The following is a 21,809-nucleotide window of genomic DNA, read 5'->3' as shown; positions in this document are numbered from 1 at the left end:
CTGGACAGCACCTGCTAACCAGATGTATGCTGCAATGCGCACGAAAGGTTGGAGGCTTTCAAAGCGGATGAATTCAAGATGCAGATTTAAACTTTAGAAAACAAACAGGAAAGGAATGCAGTTCAGTATCTACTTGGGGGATGGGGCAGGTTGGTGTTGTCTCAGCTCAGTGCACTTTCCCAGGTGCTTGGAGAAGAGTCCAAGCTCAAGTTGGTATTTTGTATTGGCATACATAAAATCGCTGGCAACAGTGCATAGAAAGGAGCACTGATATTCACGCGAACAAAGCATGAAAGGATGCAAAGCAGAGCTTAGTAGAGTTTACTGTAGCTTTGAGGTTACAGTACTAGGAAGCAGCCAGTCAGCCTATTTTCCAAACCCATAAAATGCTCTAATATATGCTGCTTTCTCCGGTGCTCCATGAACACCCTCTCACGAGAGGAGAACTGCATTATTACCACTGAACGTGGAAAGGGGAAAAGAATCTTCAAAGGAGCAAACTGTGCAGTTCTTAACCACCTCCTCCCGAAGGAGCACATAAACACAGCAAGCCAAGCCAATCCTAAGCAAATCCAGGAGACCTCTGCAAAGCTATGTGATTAAGGGTCAGACTTGTGTTTGCCTTCTCAGCCTTGCTGCCTGGCTTCCTCAGCCCTTGCCTCATCTCAGATTTGTCACCACAGATTTAGTAGCTGTAGCAAATTTATCTGGAGATGGGTGCTCGTCTTACGTGATCAAAGCTGGTAGAGTGGTCACAGTCACTTTTCCCATCCCAATGACACAGATAAAACTAACTCTTAATGAGCCCTACAGCATTTCACCCATTTTTAAAGCAAGGATCTTGCCTCAGGATTCATATTTTTACAAGGTTACCCTTGCCAACACCAGATCTAGCTCTTACTCTGGCAGCAGTCTGCTGGGAGTTGGGTAAATAAAGAAAAAAGAAAAAACAAAGACCACTCTAAACCCTCCTCTCAGTCAGTTAAGAAGTGTAGCACCAGCATGGGTGAGGAGTACTTAAAAAAAAAAAAAAGAAAAAAAAAAAAAAAAGCAGTCCCAAAGATCTGCCCAGGCAGAGTGAAAAGGTATAGTAAAGTAGCCCGCCTTTCTCAGCAAAAGATGGAAGGAAAAGCCATACTTAAAAATACTGGGAAGAACTAAACATACTTTTTTGAGGCGAGAGGAATTAAGAGGCAGAGTGGGAAGTACTGAAATAACATTCAAAGGTTGGGGGGAGTAAAGTACCCTGTAGGTTATAAAAAACACAATAATGTAGGAGTCAAAGGACAAGATATTGCTTTTCCTTTTTATCCCCCCCCCATTTGATTTACATTCTGCTTACTGAAAGAGATAATTCTGAAGGAAACTTGTCATCAGGATAACCTGCTCAAGCCCTCCACGCCTCAGACTTAAGAGATCTGCATACTTTTTCCCATCCCAACCAAAAAAAAAAAACCAAAACAACCCAAAACCAAAAAAACCGCCCCCCCCCAAAAAAAGAAAACAAAAAAAACCAGAAAGGAGATCTCAAAAAAAAAAAAAAACCAACCCCAAACATGATTGGACAATCCTTGGAAGAAGCATTACATTTTGTTGGAGAGAGGTCAAGAGGAGGATGAAGGGGTGGAGTAAAAAAAAAAAAAAAAAAGGGAAGAAAAAAATCAAGAGAAAAATCAAGAGGCCTCTCTTTCCTTATTTGGCGACAAGCAAGTGCAAGAAAGTGTTCGTTGGGGTTTTGTTCAGTTGTCGGTCTTTTGCACATCTGCGTTCTGGCCAAGACAAGGAGCTTTGAGGTTTTTCTGCAGCACATGAGCATCTGCGGGCTCTATCCTCTTGTAGTAGTTTTTCTTCGTCTCAATGATCTCAAAGCCAAACTTTCTGTAGAAGTCAATTGCAGACTCATTGCTGATCTGGACGTGCCTACAACAGAAAGCAGGACAGAGACAGGTATCAGAACTTTCTGCGGTACAGTATTCTGCCTCCACACTCAGAACACTCAAAGACAAGAAAAGAAAATGAGCTATCTAAATAGAGACAGGAACGATGGTTTAAGTTCAGAACTGGAAATTTTGGTCTTCCCAAATCAATCCCAAGCTAACACACAGCTCCTGTGGCAATCATTCTGGGAGGCGGCAAATGTTTCCCCTCTGTAAAGCTCTTTTAAGGAACACAAATAGCAGAGAAACTCTGAAGTATTACTAGCTCAGTAATTTCAATTTTTCTTAATCTGGAAGCGACAGATATTTTGTGGAAATATAGAACAAAGTTTCACTGTAGAGTCAATTTTAACTTCCCATAGTGACACTTCTTACATGACCAAAACAGTTGTCTGAGTGATGATCCCTACATGCTGCAACACAAAACTGGCAATAATGTTTGATACGATTTTAACTGCTTGCTCACTGCTAACTACTCCTCTCTCCTCATAAAAAAGCTATGGCAGCACAAAGAAGCCCTGTGGACCTACAAAGTTCTCTCCCTCTTTATTTATCTCCCCCAGAGTTTTACAGATCTTGCTAGCATATTTCAAGAATTTCAAGACCTCCAAAAGAAGCAGCCATCAGTTCTTCATCCTAAGTGACTAGGACATGTATTTGCACAAGTTCTACCAAAAAAAAAAAAAAAAAAAAAAAAGAAAAGAAAATGTTTGTCTCAGCAAAAGGCATTCATTAAACACTCCCAAAATTCAGTGGACAACACACAAGCTCATGAATCACTTTGTCATGACAACATGCTGCATAACGATAGAACCAAAGCAACTCTGAAAACAACAGCAGAACAAAACAAAAGATCTTAGTGTTAAGTCCAATAAACACCAAATAGCTAAAAGGAAACTTCATAATAATGACAAGTTTAGCCACTGATAACAAATTGGGTGCTAAGCTGTGTATCTTCAGATAGTAGATGCACAAGCAACAGACACAGTAATAAAATCAATGGGCCACTAAAAGAACTGTTATGCCCAACTTCAGGAGCTATTTATTGTCATCCCAGAATCCTACTCTGGAAAGTGGAAAGAAGGATTATGAAGGATTTGGTTTTTGCATTAAAACCAGCAAACAGTTCCTCCACTGTGCACAGAGTAACATGCAAAGGTAAAAGGGAAAGCCTGTGCCAACTAGAAGGCATCTGAGAGTTCATCACCACTTCTTCTGAGGCAGGAGAGCAGGAATACAAGCTAAAAGCAGACTCCTTTTTAAAACACCTGTTCCTCTTACAGAGATGGCATAAAGCTACAACAGTAGAGGACTTGGAAGCACCTCCTTGGCAGAGGTGGACTAAGCTTGAGGAGAAAGTTACTCCATTTATAGTGACATCAGTGTATGAAACACTCCTCACTAAGCATCTTCAACAGTCCTAGCAAGCATTCAGGGTGCAGTTTTGTGGCAGTGTAAGTCCATCCTAGCCATACCTGCTGTAGGTCTATCCCTTCCAGTACACCATGCTTGTACTGGTATAAGCAGGCACTGATGGGCAAGGAAGAAACTGGCTCAGAGAAGTGACCTGGCAAAAAAACTGCGTCAGCTCACTTGGTATTCACACAGACACCAGTGCACAGGAAGAAGCAGAAGCGTGCAGCCAGCAGTGAAGGGGAAGCAAAGCTTTGCCGTCTAGGGATTTCAGGCTTTGTTTCCACAGGGGTCTATTAAGATGGCAGTGCTCTTTTAGGTAGACCTGTCCTCTACCCCAGTGCTTGGTATAATGTCTGCATCATGCCAAGCACTTATGCAGACATGCAGTTGATTGGGAAAAAAAAAAAAAAAAAACCAACCCAAACAAACAAAAAATCCCCCCAAAACCCAACCCTAAACCCCAAAACAACACCTAGAAACAAAAACAAAAGCAGCTTCCCCAGCTGGGTCAGGTCATTGACCTAGTTTACTGTGCTCCTGCACAAACAGCTGACCTGGCAGAGTGCAAGACTGGGAGTAAGCAGTTGGGCCTTCTACTGAGTGTGAACCTAGAGTGCTTGCAAGCACCTCTGATCTGATGTTCTAGCCCTCACAGTACTGTCAGACAGCAACAAATGCATCAGACAGCAAATGCATCAAAATTGCATGCAAGACTCGCAGTATTTTCCATTCTGAGGATAAAACTATATGGTAAAAAAAAAAAATTCTTTCACTAAAATTTTTTTAGTCGTACAGTGTAATTCTGCTATAGAACATAATTTTGTAACTAAAGTACTTTCAAATTCAGCAAATTTGCAGAAGGCCTCCTAAAGCAAACAAGCTTTTGGTTTTCTCAGCATCACACAACAAGCCCAGAATATGACCCCTAGCTTTCTTGCTCGTACTTACAACATGTCCCATGACCCCACTGAAATACATACTACAGATACTAATGATCTCCCTCCCTTTGCTCCCATATATGCCTCTATCATCTCTGAAAAAAATCCATGAGTGTAACTCATTTACTTACAGATAGATGTTGTCAAAAGTGCCATCTTTTTCACAGATGTTTAAGACATGATTCAACATTTTAGTTCCTGCCGGGAGGTAAAGAGATACTTAAGAAAACCAGAAGTGCACAATCAAGTCTGTACTTAGCTAAGGGCTTTCTTGAGGAGAGGCAGGTTAGCTGTAGGTAGGCTAAAATGACAGAGCTTGTGAAAACTAGGAAAGGCAAATACAACATGGTGTGTAAGTATTTCACTATCTTTCTGACTGCTCACAAAATTTAATTCATAGTTTCTCTGGAGAAAAAAAAAAACAAAACCAAAACCAACAGCCCAGAAGCATATGTATAAAGCAGCTTATTTAAACAGTAGCTTCAAGGTCTCAAACTCACTTCAAAATACGGTCAAAACAATGTATAAAGCAGTGAGAGCATTGGTAACTTTTTTTCTAATAAAGATCTAGCAAAATAATTTAAAATTAAGTTATCTTTTCATTCCAGTTTGTGAAAGCAAACAGGTTACTGTAAGGTCTTGATTAATCTGGCCTATGGTTTTGAAACATGGAGAAAAGAACTAATTGCAGTATAGACCAAAAGCAGGTAGTACCCCTGAGCAACAATAATCAGTAGTGACAAAGACAAAATAAATAGAAAAAAAATTCATTTTGAAGAGTGAAGAGATAACCCAATGAAGGAATATTGTGTTCTACTTATACAACTTGCATACTGGCTGCATACCTCTGACAGATTATTTCGTATTTCCGTGCATTCATTTTCACATCTGTAGATGCAGAGTATTTATATCACAGTATGATAAAGTGATTAAGATTAAATAATCTGAAATCCTGAATTAGATAGTTCTATAAAAGTCCATTTCTGAAAGGTGGGGAGGGAGGAGGAGTACATCATAAAACTCTTTACCTTAAGTTCCTTCCAAAGAAATTAGTGGTCTGAAAGTGCACTATCTTGGTTAAAACTCTGAAAGAGCATTTAGAAGGCTGCACAGCAATCTGGCATCTTTGATGACTCAGACAAAAAAGAAGATCCTCCTTACCTATGCCTAGCCTTCGGTAGGGTGCCAGGCATCCGAGTGTCATGATGTACAGCCTCTTCTGGTTCTGGGAGTGATCCACCCTACAGCACACTGCTCCCACTGCAATATCATTGAAATAGGCTGCCAGGGAGGGAAACAAGAGTGTCATCAGTCACAAGTCTCAAATTGTACATACAGCTCCTTCATTTACACCCAAATCTTCCTTCTTTCCCTCTTGCTAGTTCTCCCATTCAGATAAAATATCATACATTGTGGCTTAACACTCCGAGCCACCAATGGTACTCGGACACAGGGGTTGGCTTATTACAGTTCAAACCAACTAAGAATGTCATCAGGAGGTAAGCTGGCAGCACACATCTCAAGTTTTCTGCTGTAACAGAAAACATGACTATTCCCAGTAAAATAGAATCTGTTTAGAACACAAACCCTCTGAGGCTGGGACTGTGGCTTTTTTAGGCTTCCAAACAGTTATTTTTCATTAGGTAAAAAAACAAAATGGAAGGATCTGCTATTCAAAACCATTATGGATAGCAATGATGAGCACTTCTGCCACCATAGCCCAAAATCACTGGCAAGAACATTTGTACCTAATTTGGCTAGTTCGCCAACCTCCAGTACATCCTTGTAGAACTTGTCATTGTAGCTGACAGGAAAAATGACCTGGTTTAGCCTCTTCAGCTGCTTAATGTTGTGTGGCGTCACATCTCCCAGCTCGATCCGGCTACTGGAACAAATCAAAATATGCTTAACATCTGACACACTGCAAAATTTCTAAGGACACCAAAAATGAATTGTTTTATTTATGCTTAGAGAATTGTCCCACCTAATGATCGGTTCAATACATATTTGAACTGCAATGTTCAACCCGTACAATTAAGTCTTCCGTTGGTGGCTGATTTAACTCCCAAACCCAATTCTAGTCAGTAGCATAGAGTCAGAAGCTTCTCAGGCCATACTTAACACTGATGTACCATAGTATATGTGTGGTTTTATTGGGTGGGAGATAGGAGAGCATGAATCTCTGTATGAGTTTAGCTTTAACTTTATCCCATTAATTTCCTCTCTGATCATCAAGATCACAGGGGAAAAAAGAAAAATAAAAAGAAAAAAACAACAAAGAGAAGATGGGAGGGACACGAGGCTAGAAAAGAGATCAAGAAAATGAAGTTCTTATCAATGCTTCAACGACAGCCTTATTTTACCACCTATCAATATAAAACTTACGCTTAAACGAAGACTAAGTTGTTACTAGACATGAAGCAACTAAGTTGTTACTACACTCTAAAAAGCAACAGTAGTTTCTGCAGCAAACTCATATTAAGCATGTTAATATGCAAGCGTGCCACTCTCAAGGTGATATACACATCTATTATGATCACTGAAGTTGTTCTTCCTGCTGACTGAGAGCAGAATCACAACCTTAAAATACCAGTACTGCACTGAATTATACAGAGAAGAAACAGACCAAGCTTATCTCGTTTCTAAGATTAAATTCCTGACAGATACACTACAAATATAGAAGCAAATTTAAAAAAAAGGAAAAAAATAAAGGAAGAAAAAAAAAAAAAAGGAAAAAAATAAAGGAAGAAAAAAAAAAGGAAAAAAATAAAGGAAGAAAAAAAAGGAAAAAAATAAAGGAAGAAAAAAAGGAAAAAAATAAAGGAGAAAAAAAAGGAAAAAATAAAGGAGAAAAAAAAAGGAAAAAAATAAAGGAGAAAAAAAAAGGAAAAAAAGGGAAAAAAAAGGGAAAAAAAAAAAAAAAAAGGGAAAAAAAGGAAAAAAAAAAAGGAAAAAAAGGGAAAAAAAGGGAAAAAAAGGGAAAAAAAAGGGAAAAAAAGGGAAAAAAAAAGGGAAAAAAAGGGAAAAAAAAGGAAAAAAAGGGAAAAAAAAAGGGAAAAAAAGGGAAAAAAAGGGAAAAAAAAGGAAAAAAAGGGAAAAAAAAGGGAAAAAAAGGGAAAAAAGGAAAAAAAGGGAAAAAAAGGGAAAAAAAGGGAAAAAAAAAGGGAAAAAAAGGGAAAAAAAGGGAAAAAAAGGGAAAAAAAGGGAAAAAAAGGGAAAAAAAGGGAAAAAAAAAAGGGAAAAAAGGGAAAAAAAGGAAAAAAGGAAAAAAAGGGAAAAAAAGGGAAAAAAAAGGGAAAAAAAGGGAAAAAAAGGAAAAAAAGGGAAAAAAAGGGAAAAAAAGGAAAAAAAGGGAAAAAAAGGGAAAAAAAGGGAAAAAAGGAAAAAAAGGAAAAAAGGAAAAAAAAGGAAAAAAGGAAAAAAAGGAAAAAAAGGAAAAAAGGAAAAAAAAGGAAAAAAAGGAAAAAAAAGGAAAAAAAAGGAAAAAAAAGGAAAAAAAGGAAAAAAGGAAAAAAAAGGAAAAAAGGAAAAAAAAGGAAAAAAGGAAAAAAAAGGAAAAAAAAGGAAAAAAAAGGAAAAAAAAGGAAAAAAAAGGAAAAAAAAGGAAAAAAAGGAAAAAAAGGAAAAAAAGGAAAAAAAGGAAAAAAAGGAAAAAAAGGAAAGGAAAAAAAAAAGGAAAAAAAAAGGAAAAGGAAAAAAAAGGGAAAAAAAAGGAAAAAAAAAGGGAAAAAAAAGGAAAAAAGAAAAGACACATTAGTTGTTCATATTCTCCAAGACAGTATCTTGGATGCAGGTAGGCAGTTTTAATAAGGACTACAAGAATGAAAAATACAAAGACAAGATAATGGGAAAATATTTTCCCAAGTGGTCATCAGAATACAAAAGGTACAAAGCAAATGCATGCTGAGTTAGAAATGCATACAATTCTAAGTTCATCTCAGCCTTGTTTTACTGAACATATACAGGCAACCAGATCGTGTTCTACTCAAACATCAGTAAAGACACTGTTTGCCTTTTTTAAAAAAAGTCAAATTCTATTTTCAAAAGGCAGCCCTCTAAGATCCTTGTATGCTAGGCTTCAAAGTTCATTCTAATAATGCGCAGTAGCTGCTTTCCATCTCCAATGCCTCTTATGCTTAGGCAACTTGTTTTTTCTGATAGGTTGATGCCTAGGACACAACTGCACAGATAACTTAAATAATACAGTGAAACAAAGAAGACTTCATAACCAACAACTTTTTTTTTTTTCCTGCAAGAACTATAACAAGCAATGCAGACTATAATCTCCCTCTGCCTTATTAACTGACCTTGATTATACATCAAAAACCCTTACATGATTAGTACTCCAGATATCTGTTTTAGTTGTCACTACCAATGACAGCTGATAAATATACAATGCTTTCTAGGTATTGTACTGCAGCCTGCAAAACTATCAGAAAAAGCCACAGGAACAGAGCCTTTAACATTTATTTCAAGAAGCATAACTTGCCCTCATACCTACTTTCTCCTCTTCTCTTACGGCAAAGAATACACTCTTCAGTTCTGCAAAGATATCAAGGATCACCACTGCCCCCCTCTGTGGTATGACACATCAGACAATCTCCCTAGTGAGCCCTTCAGAAGCTAAACAATTTGAAAGTAGGGCCTACCTTTTAGAGAACCATCTAGCACTAACTAACCGACTATTGATGGATTTTGTAATTCTCCATCAGATTAATATGTTCCTGTTACTACTTAGAATTAATGGATGGTATTTACATATTGAACTTCGCTAACTCCAAAGTCTAACATTTCATCATACATTTGCTAGAGAGATTAAAAAGCCCGTTGGTGTCAAGCATCTCATGCCAGTATGGGTACTTGCAAAATGTTACAGGCAGCTCCTCAACTATCTTCCCCCAACCACACTGAACACGTAGATCTTTTTCCTCGCTCACTGCAAAGGTAATGAATCCTTGTACTTTGCTGTACAATTGGGAGGAGCTCAGGGGCAATCTCTTGAGAGACATCTCACTACAACTGGACAGTATGTTCTCCAACAGTGATCTCAAGAATGAGAGAAGAAGCAACAGTTCCCATATTCTTGCATCTCATCCATGTCAATATACCCAGGCATACTACGAGCAACAGCAATGGGATACATTTCTAAAGTGTCTAGCTATAAACCACTACATTGTGCTCAAAGAGTCTGCAGTTTCTCTTTTCTGTGACTCCTACTGCCACCTGCCCTTTGTTTCACAGCCTTTCCATCTTCTAGTTTATTTTTGTTCTCAAGATTAAGATTCCTTTCTTCATGTATCACCACCTGCGCAAATCTCTCTGATAATTATATTCCAACATACAGTACTGAGCTAGTAAGGATGATCTCCTCACACCAAAGAAGCACTCCCATTGTAAACAAGCATGCTATCAAATGATAAAGTTATTAGACAGTGAGGTAACTGTAACTCTTGTTTTATGCCCAGCTTAGGACAGCTGTTCAGCCTAGCATGGCAGGGCTTCTTAAGAAACACAGAAGGCAAGTTGTGCCCTTCTCTCAGCCCAGCCATCAGTGCTGCTACCTTTTCTCACAAAGGGTAGGAATAAAACCGTGGTATGTGGGTTCCTGTGTGTATTTGTGTCCAGAGAGTTTTGCTGGAGTAGAGGACCTCAATAATCTCATATTAGGAGCAAAGAGAAGAGCCAGCAGCTTCTTTTGCTGCAGTCTGCATCGGACTGGAAACCAAAGGGCGTGGGTCTCAGCTGTCCAGTTAAATCAGATTAGCTACAGAGCAGGAGGTCAGTAAGGGAAGAGAAAAACCTCACTTTCAGGTTCAGCACCTTGAAAGCCTAGACTTCTTGTCCAAAAGATTTAATAGTATATTAACCTTGGTGAAACTTTTTTGTATCAGTAGATTCAAGCTTCATTAGATCAGTAAAGCTAGCAGGAGCCCTTACGATGACTTTGCAGCAAAGCTGTTAGGGGAAGTTCTTCTTTATACTTGAGCAAAAATCTCTGACATAGCCTATTATCAGGTAGTGTGTTTTTTAATATTATTTTAAAATTAATTAATGACTAATGAAGCAAGAAATCAGGCATTAGAAGACAGTCACTATGGAATATTTACGATGACAGTGCAACAGGACAAAGACATGTTGTCAGGGGCAGCCATGACAAGGTGGCTGAGAAAGGGACCATGGCCAGAAGAAGGACATTCATCAAGAAGGCTTCAGATAGGAAAAAAAGAAATAAGTGCGGAAGCAGAGTCTAAGCCTTCTTGTAGTTGCTGAGCCAAGATATCACCTCTGAGGCTGGCATCAGGCCAGAGAAACAAGTTCCAGTAGTAGGTAGCCAAAAGGTGCTGCACAGATTTCCTCAAGCCCTTGCGGTCCCCCCCACCTCTACCTCTCACCGCTTGCCACATTCATTGCTGCCTCCTGCCATCTCCTTCTGCCTGCCTCCTGTGCTCTGTCACTAGCTGTTCCCTCGTTGCTCGAGAGTTGCACCAGGGCCAGTAATTTATCCTGGAGGATAATATGAAAAAGATTTGAGAAACAGTGCAGGAAGCATGAATCAATATGCTAAATGTATCTGCTTAATGTATAGCACTAGCTGATTAAATCAACACATCTACTACACACAAAAACATTTAATAAGTAAACGAGTACAGGGAAAGGAAGACCCGTATCATCAGAGTTCACCACTTTGCCTGAGGACAGCGCTGCAAAAGTACCACTAGGGCCTCGAGTAAAAACATGGGGAAGCTGGCACTGCTGCAGAAAGCAATAGTCTTGCTGTCCCCGAGCCACTCATTTCCATCTTCTTGCTGGCACAAACATTTGTGCAACAATGTGGTGAACCAACCTCAATTAAAACTAACCTAGCCAAAAAAAGAAAAGTTTAGTTTTAACCCACATCAGTCCCCTGACTGGGTTCACCACACAAATCTTCTGCCAGCATGAAGAGAGAAAAATTGCCAGAGGCAGAACCAGTTGGTTCCTGAGCAAAAAATGCCAGCCTACCCCAGCTTAAACTGGAAGTACTTTGCAAGAGGATCACAGAGATCATTCAGCATCTAGATGATTTTGTGCTATGCCTTAATGTTTATTGAACAACATGCATTTTGAACCTAAGGACTTAAAACTACTCCACCCTCAAAAGATCCAAGACAAAGCACCTGTAACAAAGGACACAAAACGGTCACACTTCTATCCGAGTAATGGAAATAGCTTTGGCATTTGTTTTGTTTTGTTTTTAGTAACTGTTTACAAGAAGATCTGCTTCTTCAAGTTATCTCTCAGCCAAACCAGTAACATAAGTTTACTGTATTAGCTAAGGTCTGATTAGGCCAGTCCTCTGCATTCCAGCTCAGTGCAGCCTGTACCAGAAATACCTATCTTCTGTTGTTGCAAAGGAAAAAATTAACTAACGAACTCAAATTAACATACAAGAGAACATAAAGACGTGTAAAGAGCCTGAAGTACCAAGAAGAGACATGCCCTTCCTTCACATATTATTTTATTCTTTTATTCCAATAATAATTCTAAGAAGATACACACTTATTACTGACATCCTACATCTCAAATAGCACTTAATGGAGCACATAACAGTCAACTGTACTCCTCTTAGGTGACAAAGCTTCTGGACCAAGTCAGCCACCTCATCCCAAGCAATAGTTTTTAATATGGAGGAACAAGGGACTCTTGGCTCATTGTATCAGGCCTCTTACTGCTACAGTGCTTTATAAATCCACACCTTTTCCTAGATGGAATACCAGCCCTCTGAAGCCACTTAAACATCTTCCACTGCAAGGCTGTTCCCAGGCTACCATTACTCTCGTAGTTAGGCTTTCTTCTGATTTCCATCCTGAATGTACTCAGGTTCTACCCATAAGCTGTCTCTCGCTACTCATTAGCCGCAGTAGTTGATGGGTACCAACATACTCTATCCCATGCGCCTTTTCAAAGAGCTACCATGACCTCTTACTTTCCTTCTTCTAACTAATGCCAAGCTCCTGGCCTTTTCCTTTAAGACGGTCTCTTAATTCCTACTGTTGTCATACTGCCTCTTTTTTCCATCTCTTCAGATTAATTTTCCCTAAACATGGCTATCCAAAACTGCTTACAGTACCCCAAATACTTACTATTGCCTTGTACAATGGCAGTAAGTTTATTCCATCTATACTAGAAGCATTTTCCTTGCACATCCTAGGACGATGATTGCATGTGTCACAACTGCAACATACTGTGACTTGGTTACTGAGGAAAAAAAACGCACTGAGACTTCATTAGTGAAGGGAATCAGTTTCTGGTGCGTGAGGCTGCTGCTTATTAAAAGCACACAGCAACAGTGCCCAGAGATGTGAGGACAGAAGTGAAGAGTGATTTGCAAAATCCCAATGGAAGTGGGATGTTAGTGAGGTGACATGCAGCAGTTACTGGAACTGGATGCATGCCCAAAACATCAGCATTAACACTCCTGCTCTTGCATGCCAGTGCCCTAAGATCCTTCAAGCACTTGCTAGAAAAAAAAACTCCCACTTTTTGCAGGACCAAATACACTCCTATTAGTTCTACTGCGGCTGCGTTCCTCTATCTGCAGCCTACTACAGGGCTGTGATTTGAACACTATTTTTCCTGTAACACCTTAAATTTATAGTGGTGGAACTAACACAGGCTAAATGAGACATTAGCGCTTGCTTATGCTGAGGCTGCCTTTTGCCTCTTGACTGATAGGAGAACTGCTATACAGAATGATAGCTCAAGTGAAAGCCAATTTCCAGTTACAGTTCAAGAGGAAACACAAATTCAGTCCCAAGGAATAATAAGTGTGGAACACTGGTTCTGAACCAACATTAGGGAGAAAAAAAAAAAAGGGGAATTTAGAGTTTCATAATGCTGTAAGAATCTCAGTCTCATTCAACTTTAAATAGTGCAAGTCTCTCCCCAGAGGGATATGTCTGACTGAAACAGATCTTGGTGTAACTGATAGCCAGGCTCAGCCTTATTGAAGGCATCTGGCATGCTAAATTTAGCAGAGCTGTATCTGCAACTCGCAAAACTTACTGAGGTATCATCAGTCAGGAGAGGGAGCACGGGGGAGAAAAGGGCCCTAACACATTAGAGGACTTCAGAGAAGGTTTGTCACTTGCTAAGCGGCCAACTAGCTTCATTGCTTCTATTTTGGCTTCCAAGTCAAAGAAGGAGTCTAGACAGGATAATCCACTCATAAAATAAAACCAAACCAGAGCTATGAAAGCTATAGACCTGAAGGGTGTGGCTTTGCTTAGATTCAATTCCAAAGCCAAAAGAACCCCTTTACTGTTTTGGGTTTGGGGTTTTGTTTTGGGTTTTTTTTGTTTGTTTTTGTTGTTGTTTTTTTTTTTTTTTTTTTAATTTCCCCCCCAAAACCAGATGAGCTATCTTCCTAGGCACACAAGTTAGTCTAGTTCTTGTGGGCAGATGGGTATGTTTTCAATTACGTAGAAGATCTGTGGGCTGTAAATCTACTCTGCTTCACTTGTCAGAAAAACAGATGGATAAGTACAAGCCTAGCACGCAAAAAATCTTACCAATTTTCTTCTGAGCCCCCCTGATCTTCTTTAGCCCCACTACTACTGAAAACATGTATTTGCATGACACCTGATACCCTGCTGGATGTTACCTCCAGCTGTGTGCTGGACTGTAGAAGGGCATAATGATGTACAGAAGAAAGCTGAGCAATTTTAGAATCAGAGTTAGCAGAAGACTTCACTCAAGACTCATTATTTAAATGTATCTCGGTGTGAGCCCGTTTCACTGGCGTGCGTCGTAATTTGCCAAGACATACTTCAGACCCTCCTTGCCTCTCTCCTTCATAATGAAAAAATACACAGCATATTACAGTCAAGGTTTCTTCATTATATTTGAATAATTCGCTCTGCTTGAACCTAGAAAACCTGACCATTGTACAAAAGACTGGCTCATCTTCACATGTAAGAAGTGAATCCTTCAATATGCTACAACAACCTCAGAGTTTTCCCAGCTCAAATCTGTTCTTTAAGAGTTGTGCTAGACCTCAAATCTAGACTCAACTCTGATCTCAAAAAAAAAAAAAAAAAAAAAAGGAAAGAAGAAAGGAAAAAAGTAAACCCTAAAGCTAAAGCTGGAGTAGAATCATGAAGCATCTCAGCTGTCTGACTATGCAAGTATAAACGGGAGACAGTGAGGTCATTTCAACAAGTGTCAAATAAAAATAAACCTTCTGAAGAAAATCAGAAGCTATCTCATTGTGCAGCTGGATACAAAGATCAGGAATCACCATGCCCAGCTGAGAGGATTTTCAAACTCCAAAATATCAGAAATAAATGTAGTTGGTCTAGAACAGAAAAGCAGCCATACATGCACCACTTTGTAGCCTGTAACACTTCGCTGCTTCAAACCACCTCATGAGGTAAATACTTAGATGTCTGCCTATTCTGGGTGCATCAAAGTCAGGTGAAAGAGGAAACAACTTGGCTGTGATCATACAGCAGATAAAGAGCTGCCAAAAATCCTAGCTCTCCATTGCTAGTCTAACCACTTTTCCTTATTAGTCAAGTAAGCTCACAAGAACATTCAGATTGTGAACCATGACTGTAAAGCTCAAAGTTAGTTTTGAGTCTCCATTACCAATACCCTAAGACATCTTACAAGTCACTGCCCCTTTCCATAATCTCAGTGCCCCCAGATATAACAATTATAACCCTTACTTGCCTCCCAGGAGATCATGAACCTTTGCTAATTAATGGTCATGAACTACCTGAGGATCCTGGCTTCACAAAGTGCCTTATTTACATAAATCTATATAGCTCAAAGGCATTCCTTGTACTTATATTAGGTAACAAACTATAGAATTGATGTATCAGGAGAAAAGCATTTCTCTACTTCACGCAGACGAATTCTATAAGTCATTGAAACACCTTTCTTTACAAATACCTGGGTCCATTAGATTAGTAAAGAAAAACTGGCAGGTCGTTACGCGTTTCCTGCCTATACTTTGCATTTCAGTCCCAGGGTTGGTGTTTTTTTGATGTGTTTAAGTCATGTATTATATAAACAGCATACTGTGAAAAGTTAACAGAACATGCTATCCGGTTTTATGCGCCTACCTTCAAATACTTCTAAGGCAACAATCATTGCAAGCACCTAACTTATCAAGCACAAAAAGCTATTTTTTTCTCTCTCCTTTCCCAGTTTTCAGTAAGAATGAATTGGTCTCAAGTGAAAATTTGTGCTGAAGAGTTACTTATTAAAAAACAAGTAAAACTCCTTTAATTGCAATTTTCAACTTAATTTATGATCTTTACTGAAAAGAAATTCTGAGTGCTATGTAGAGAAAACTTTCACAAGACTTAAAGTGCTGCCCTGGGTCACACCTCATACTCTCAAGAGAAGATAAGTACAATAGGCAGATGGTGAAAATCTGAAATTTTTTCAAGGATTGAGATTCTAGTCTGCTAAGGGCCAAAAATTATGTGGAACTGGGAAAAGAACGGGGAGAGAGAGGAGGAAGGCCAAGTGAGCTCAGGAAGTACTTCATGCATCAAGACCTTACCATGCAGCATGGTATTTTCAATCCATTAAAAAAAAAAAAATTACTCTGCCCCCAGGAAAATTCAAGTACCTTAATCTTAGTCTAGTGACAATGTTGTGGAAATGGTTTTGGCTCTATTTTCTGTAAAGCCTTATTTAATTTCCTTCCCATAATGAATTAATTCAATATGCTTTGACAAAAATACACAGTTACTCCATTTCAATGCTGTACTTCTCTGCTCTGAGGTCTTTAAAGTCCAAGAGTCTCCAAATAACCAGCAATTCTTCTATGCATCGACTGCTTCTCTCTTCCCCACCTCAAGTCTCCCTCCTGACTAACTTTCGCTGCTTTAAAACTCCCACATAGGTCACATCTTCCCTTCCCCTCTCTCAGCACAGAGCAGAAAGTAATCCTGACATTGCCTGCCTCAGAGCAGAAAGGATGCAAAGAGGCACTGCACTTCTCTCTTATCAATTCCCAAACAAATAAAAGATCCAACTTTTCCTGTCCTTTCCTCCTCCTCTGGTAAAAATATCTAGCGCCTTCTCAGATTATTCGTCTGAACACTTCTAAAGGTTGCCAAATGGGCAGGCTCTTCAAGTTCTGAATCATTTCCACTTGTATAAAAGTATTTTTCTGGCTCAACCATCACCCATTATTCCCCATTTTAGAAGACATTTAATGTGGCAAAGGAGGATGCATACTTTCTCTTCTCCTCAGGAGATGGCAGCAGAGTCTGCGGCTCTTGGTGATTAACTAAAGACAATACATTTTTCACAGAAGAGTTGTCCTAACCTAGCAAGCCAATCTATATACTAACAAGCCACATATACATGTAAAAAGAACAGAATGGTCAAACACCACTCAGAAGCCAAGATTGGGTTCTAAAGTGCTTTAATAAAACAGCTAAAATCCCTGTGCTACCTTCCTATCCTCCCAATCCTTCCTACTTTGTAGAATATCTTAATCTGGTTATGGAATTAAACTCAAAGTGGTAAGAGTTATAAATCAGGTTAAAGTACCTATAAAACTCAACACACATTATTATAAACTAATTTAGGAGGTATTAAGCCATTTGTAAGCATGCATATAGGCAAGGCATAAATTTACCATCCATGAGATTAAATGCAGAAAGTATAGCTCACACTTTGATATTTCTATGTTCAGAAAAATCCTAAAACCAAACAATGATTTTCAAGCTCAGTTACCTTTTTTATCCTGCCTCCAGTGCATATGACAATTCAGCAGTTTTCTCATAAACTTGGAACTTCCTCCCATATATGTTAAGCTTAGCAGTGTGCCTTGCAAATGGAAGACCTGCACAAACTCTGTAATACCTAACTCAGAAGAGTAGAGAAAAAAAAAAACCGTCCCTGTTCTCGTGAGAAACACGCACAGCTTCAAGACCTTGAAGAGTTTACTTCATGAATCCAAGCAAAACAAGTAGAGATATCAGAGCTTACCCATAACTACTCACCGTACTTTAAAAACACTTTTGTTATTTTTCTGTTATGCTCAGTATTCCCCAGCTGTGATGTCTCTTGTGCAAAGGCAGCTAGAACAGCACTATCCTGCAAAGTTAAGAAGCTCTCTGTGACAGCAGCTACCTGTTGTGTAGCATCTAGTCTGAAGGGCTGTTCCACAGCAAGTCAGGATCCCTGGAAACTACAAAGCATAGGACTTAACTGCAACACATGCAAGTTTAGAGGCAGCCTCCTAGAAGTTTCTTACGGTAAAGTACCACAGGTTACTTTCTAAGACAGCAGTATAACATACGGCACTCTGCTCCCTGTTTCAATCAGTTTTTCATCACGTGGCTCGGCGTGGGCTGCCACATGACAAACCCACAGGTGTTTCCCATCAAAACTGGTGAGGAGTTTGGTCAATGCAACAAAATAACACATATGCACAGGAGCACAGGCACCAGGCCCTGCTTGTAACGCGCACTACATGCTCTGTATATGAGCTGACACTCCCAGTCACATAGCAGGTGCAAGCATACAATGGAGCACGCGTGTCCTGCATTACACCCCTTGTGTAATGTGGTTTTTAGGGAAGTGCAGCAAGAAAAGGCTGGATAACTTATTCTCACAGGCTTCATCTGAACTCAAAAAACAGGTCAGGAAAGCACCCTTATTGTAAGACATTAGAAGGCCACAGAACACAGATCAGCAAGAATCGATGCAAGATTTTCTGATTTCTTTCTTTAAAACCAGTAGCATAACAACTGTAACGAAAATACAAAACCACTGAGCAACAAGTGAATCAACACTGCAAAAACAGTAAAGTGCAGGGAGTATTATTTACATCTGCTCTACAAAACCAGGCAAGACTGTAAACAGACAAAACTACAGACAGTAGAATCCGCATCCCTCCCACTGGTATTTGTCCTTGTGCAAATCCAGTTCTAAAATAGATTTTCAAATTCCAGAACTAACAATAACAACATTCAGGAATACAATAAATGAAAAAAATAAATTAATCTCTAGAGAATCATGAAGTTCACTGACAGAACAGTGAATTACCTCAGTTTTTCAACTCACATTAAAAAAAAGGAAACATAACAAGTCTCTAAACTATTAAAATCATTCAGCAGATAAGGATAGAGTGAACACAAAGCCAAGTATCACAAAAGCAGGTGGGAGATATTAGCAATTACCAGTTCATAAGCTCACGTTTAACTCAGCAAATAAGAGAAAACTCAGAAAATTTTAAGCGGCTCAGAAAGAAGAAGAAAAAAAAAAATCTTTCACTACCTCTGAAACTAGAGGTCCTCTGTAAAAGAAGTCACCTAATCTCAAACACCCTGATGACAGACACATTACAACCCCTATGCATTATTAACACACTGCTATGTGCTGTTTTGAATTCAGAGAGCTAAGAAAGGGCTACAAGCAACACACGTTGACTACATAATCTCTCTTAGATCTGAAATTTCAGAACATCAGTGAACTTGTTAGTTTCTTCTTAATTCTTTCTCTGACAAAGTAGATGTTACGGGTCTCAGTGCTCCCAAAATTATCTCTGCACTTTGTAGTACGTGTTACTGTGCAACACATTCACTCCCAGAAAAAGTTCTCAGATGGAGTCAGTTTGTTTAAAAGAACTGATGCACAATTTTGGACTCATTACTGAAGACAGATTGGATCCTTTCAAATACCACATTAGTTTCTCTATGTTGGGAGTTGAAGCTTTAAATCTATTTCTGGACCCATCTTCTGACAATACCTGTTTTTGAGGGATCTTCTCCGAACTTTGTAGCTTGACTGACAATTTGGTCTTGTTCCAACATACCCCTATGTAATTTAATACATTCCTGCTGAAATCTTCGTCTAGTCCTTTGATTCTCACATTGTATTTAAATTGGGTTATTTTTCAGTTTGAGTTCTATTGGCCTATATGCCTCAATCTGAATTTTTAGAGAACACCTGGATTCAATATGAAGATTTTTTTATTCCCCACAAGAACATGCTGCATGGTGCTAACAGTGTTTTGACAAGACAGGAATATGCTGCTCTTCAAAGAGATGAAGGAGTACCAGAAAAGCAGAACTAGACAAGTATAGAACCCAAAAGGATCTGTTCTGAAGTCGAATCAGTGAAAAAGCTGCTTGTAAGTGGCAGTAAAGTAACAGAAAAAGTTTGGTGCTCTGGAAGCAGAAGAGGGATGTGGTTGTTTTGTTTTTTTTTCCCTCCATAGCTTTTTGTTTATTTATTTTTTTTTAAGCTACAAAAAGTAAAAAGCTCCCTGAAATGAGAACTGCTGAGCAGTGCAAGCAAAGCCAGGGCTCAACTCCTGGGGAGCACCGCAGCATAGCAGACAGCTCAGGCTGCGACCTACCTGAAGACCTCCACAGCTCTGGCCTGGGCAGCTTTCCACCTCACGCATCCAGGCCTCAGTAACCCTGTCCCTCAACTCACAACTGATGTATGGCCAAAGCAGAGCCAAGCTGGAGAAAACAGCAGAACAGTCAGCAGAGGATAAAAGGAAAGCCTGTTTTGTCAGGAGTGCTGCTGAACAAAAAAATGCATCTACTGCCACTTCATCTTGGCTGATCAGTGCTGTCACCCCTCTCACAAACTCTGTCATCCTCATTCTAAGATGACTAAGAGGCAGAGTGTCCTGTTTTATGTCAGGTGGTGCAGACAAATAAAGGATTGCCTGACATCCCAAACACACCTTTTTAATGTCAGCTGAGAGTCAGTTTATTTATATTAATCATTGAACCTCTTTCTATAGATACCTGCCAGCCACTCATGATGTTTGAAGCTGCTTACACACTGTAAGAAACAACTAAGTATCTGTTACCAAGCAGTCTTGCCGTGTGACCTCACTCCAATTGCTAATAAGCTAAACCCCTTACCATTTCTTAGTAAAAGCTTAAGTGCTTCAGCTCCCATTCACCCTGCCTTAAGCTGCCAAACTGGAATAATAATACCCAGCATTGCATAACACCAGTTTCAAGGGGACTAGTTTAATGCTCCTTTGAGAAACAGCTGTGGAAAACGTCCTTTGTGCATATGAAGAAACTGAGGCACAGAGAGGAAGGATCACTTTTTGTGGAGCAGGGGTGACACTGAAATCAACAAACATTAGGTGATTTAACCAGCACTGACAAACCTGTCCCAAAGTGACCCATGCAAGGTCAGGCAGGTCATCTGCCTCCAGAGCAAAGCTACGACTCTAAAGGCCTCCAGTCTCACGTTCAAACACCGCACCTCCGCGGAGCGAGGAGGAAATCGAGTGTTTCAGCCAACCACATCTGAAATCTCCAGGTTTTCAAGAGCCACCGAGCAGCGAAGCCAGGCCCAAAGCAGTGCACGACAGACATCGGACACGAAACACAGCTCCTTTTCATCCATCCGCTTGTACAGCCTCCACGTAGATAAACGCTTAAAGACTTAAACCAACAAAAGCGCTAAGAGGCTGTCACAAACAATAGCGCTGCAAAACCACTCGTCCGAGGCCCGGCAACTTTTTCGCACAGACCGAACAGCGCTTCTTCGCTAACGCCGGACAAGCCCGACAGACCGGGCGGCGGCCCCCAGCCCACTGCTCTCTCCCCTGGTTTTGCGGAGGGCCGGAGCCCGCCAACCGAAACCGCGCAGGAGCACGAAGAGCCGCTGCGTCCCAGCGCCCCAGCGCAGCAGGGCTGAGCACCGACAGCGCTCTCGCTCCGGCGGCACAATACGTTTCACGGCGGGGGGGGGGGGTAGGGGGGGGCTCCCGCAGGGAGCCCTTGCTCAGCTGAAAGGGCACCACCGGGCAGCGCAGGGATCCGCCAGCTCTCCTGCCCCGAAAGGGGCTCCCCTGTCACCAGCCCCCCGCGGCCCCCCTCCCGGAGGGCGGCAGAGACGCAGCGACGCCCCCGCCCCTCCGCTCCCGCCAGCCCTGAGGCGGCGGCGGCTGCCGCCGGCAGCGGGGGCGGCGGCACGGCTCGGCCTCCGCCACCTCCCACCGAGGCGCGGCGGCGGCGGCGCCGCCTGCCCCCCCGCCGCGCCTGGGCCGCGCCGCCCGGGCCTGGCCTGCCCCGCTCCGTTCCGCTTCCCGCGCCGCCCGGTGGCCAGCGAGGCCGCGCGGCCCGGGCGGGCGCCGCCGCCCCTGTCACGACCGGGCCTGGGGCCGGGCCGAGCCCCGCGGGGCCCGCACTCACCCCTTCATGGTGCGGCCGCGGCCTGGCCGGCGCCGGCGTCCGCGCTGGCTGCGTGCGGGGCCCGGCGGTGCGGGTGCGGCTCCGGTCTCCCCCTCCTCGGCCCGGGCAGCGCGGGCGACTCAAGCTCCTGCTCCCGCGCCCGCTCCACATGGGCCTCCGTCCGTCCGCGCGCCGCCCCGCCCCGCCCCCGTGACCCCTCACCTCACGCCGCGCGCGCGCTGCCGCCTCGCCTGGCGGGGGAAGGTGGGGGTGAGGGGGTGGGGGGGGGGGGGCGGGGAGGTGGAGAGAGGGGGCGGAGCGGCGCCGCGCGGCATCCCCCGCGTGACCCGGGG

The 21,809-nt window shown here is 41.5% G+C and overlaps 1 protein-coding gene across 2 annotated transcripts; it reads right to left on the bottom strand.

Moving 5' to 3' along the window:
• Positions 1-1,512: 1,512 nt before the first annotated feature.
• Positions 1,513-21,671, bottom strand: NAA50 (N-alpha-acetyltransferase 50, NatE catalytic subunit). Of its 2 annotated transcripts, none has more exons than XM_086760720.1 (5): positions 21,478-21,671; positions 6,040-6,173; positions 5,453-5,572; positions 4,423-4,489; positions 1,513-1,920 (listed from the first exon to the last, which is right to left on the bottom strand). In XM_086760720.1, exons 1-5 carry the CDS (start codon positions 21,483-21,485, stop codon positions 1,740-1,742), a joined length of 510 nt encoding a protein of 169 aa, XP_086616846.1. In that variant the 5' UTR covers positions 21,486-21,671; the 3' UTR covers positions 1,513-1,739. The 2 variants fall into 2 exon arrangements, with proteins under 2 accessions (XP_086616846.1, XP_086616837.1); XM_086760711.1 differs by having other exon boundaries at positions 1,514-1,920; positions 6,040-6,176.
• Between the last annotated feature and the right edge of the window lie 138 nt (positions 21,672-21,809).

Source organism: Chlamydotis macqueenii, chromosome 1 (assembly GCF_036417535.1).
Source record: "Chlamydotis macqueenii isolate bChlMac1 chromosome 1, bChlMac1.mat, whole genome shotgun sequence".
NCBI lineage: Eukaryota > Metazoa > Chordata > Aves > Otidiformes > Otididae > Chlamydotis > Chlamydotis macqueenii.
Note: the sequence above shows the minus strand (reverse complement) of the source record. Positions and strands in the feature narration are given on the sequence as shown.

What these genes read in the sequence shown, in the direction of transcription:
- NAA50 (XM_086760711.1), bottom strand. An exon ending in TGGCGAACTAGCCAAATTAG is followed by an intron (nt 5,573 to 6,039) that starts GTACAAATGTTC and finishes CCTCCCTGGCAG; the next exon opens with CCTATTTCAATGATATTGCA. An exon ending in ACTTTTGACAACATCTATCT is followed by an intron (nt 1,921 to 4,422) that starts GTAAGTAAATGA and finishes TTTCTGTTGTAG; the next exon opens with GCACGTCCAGATCAGCAATG.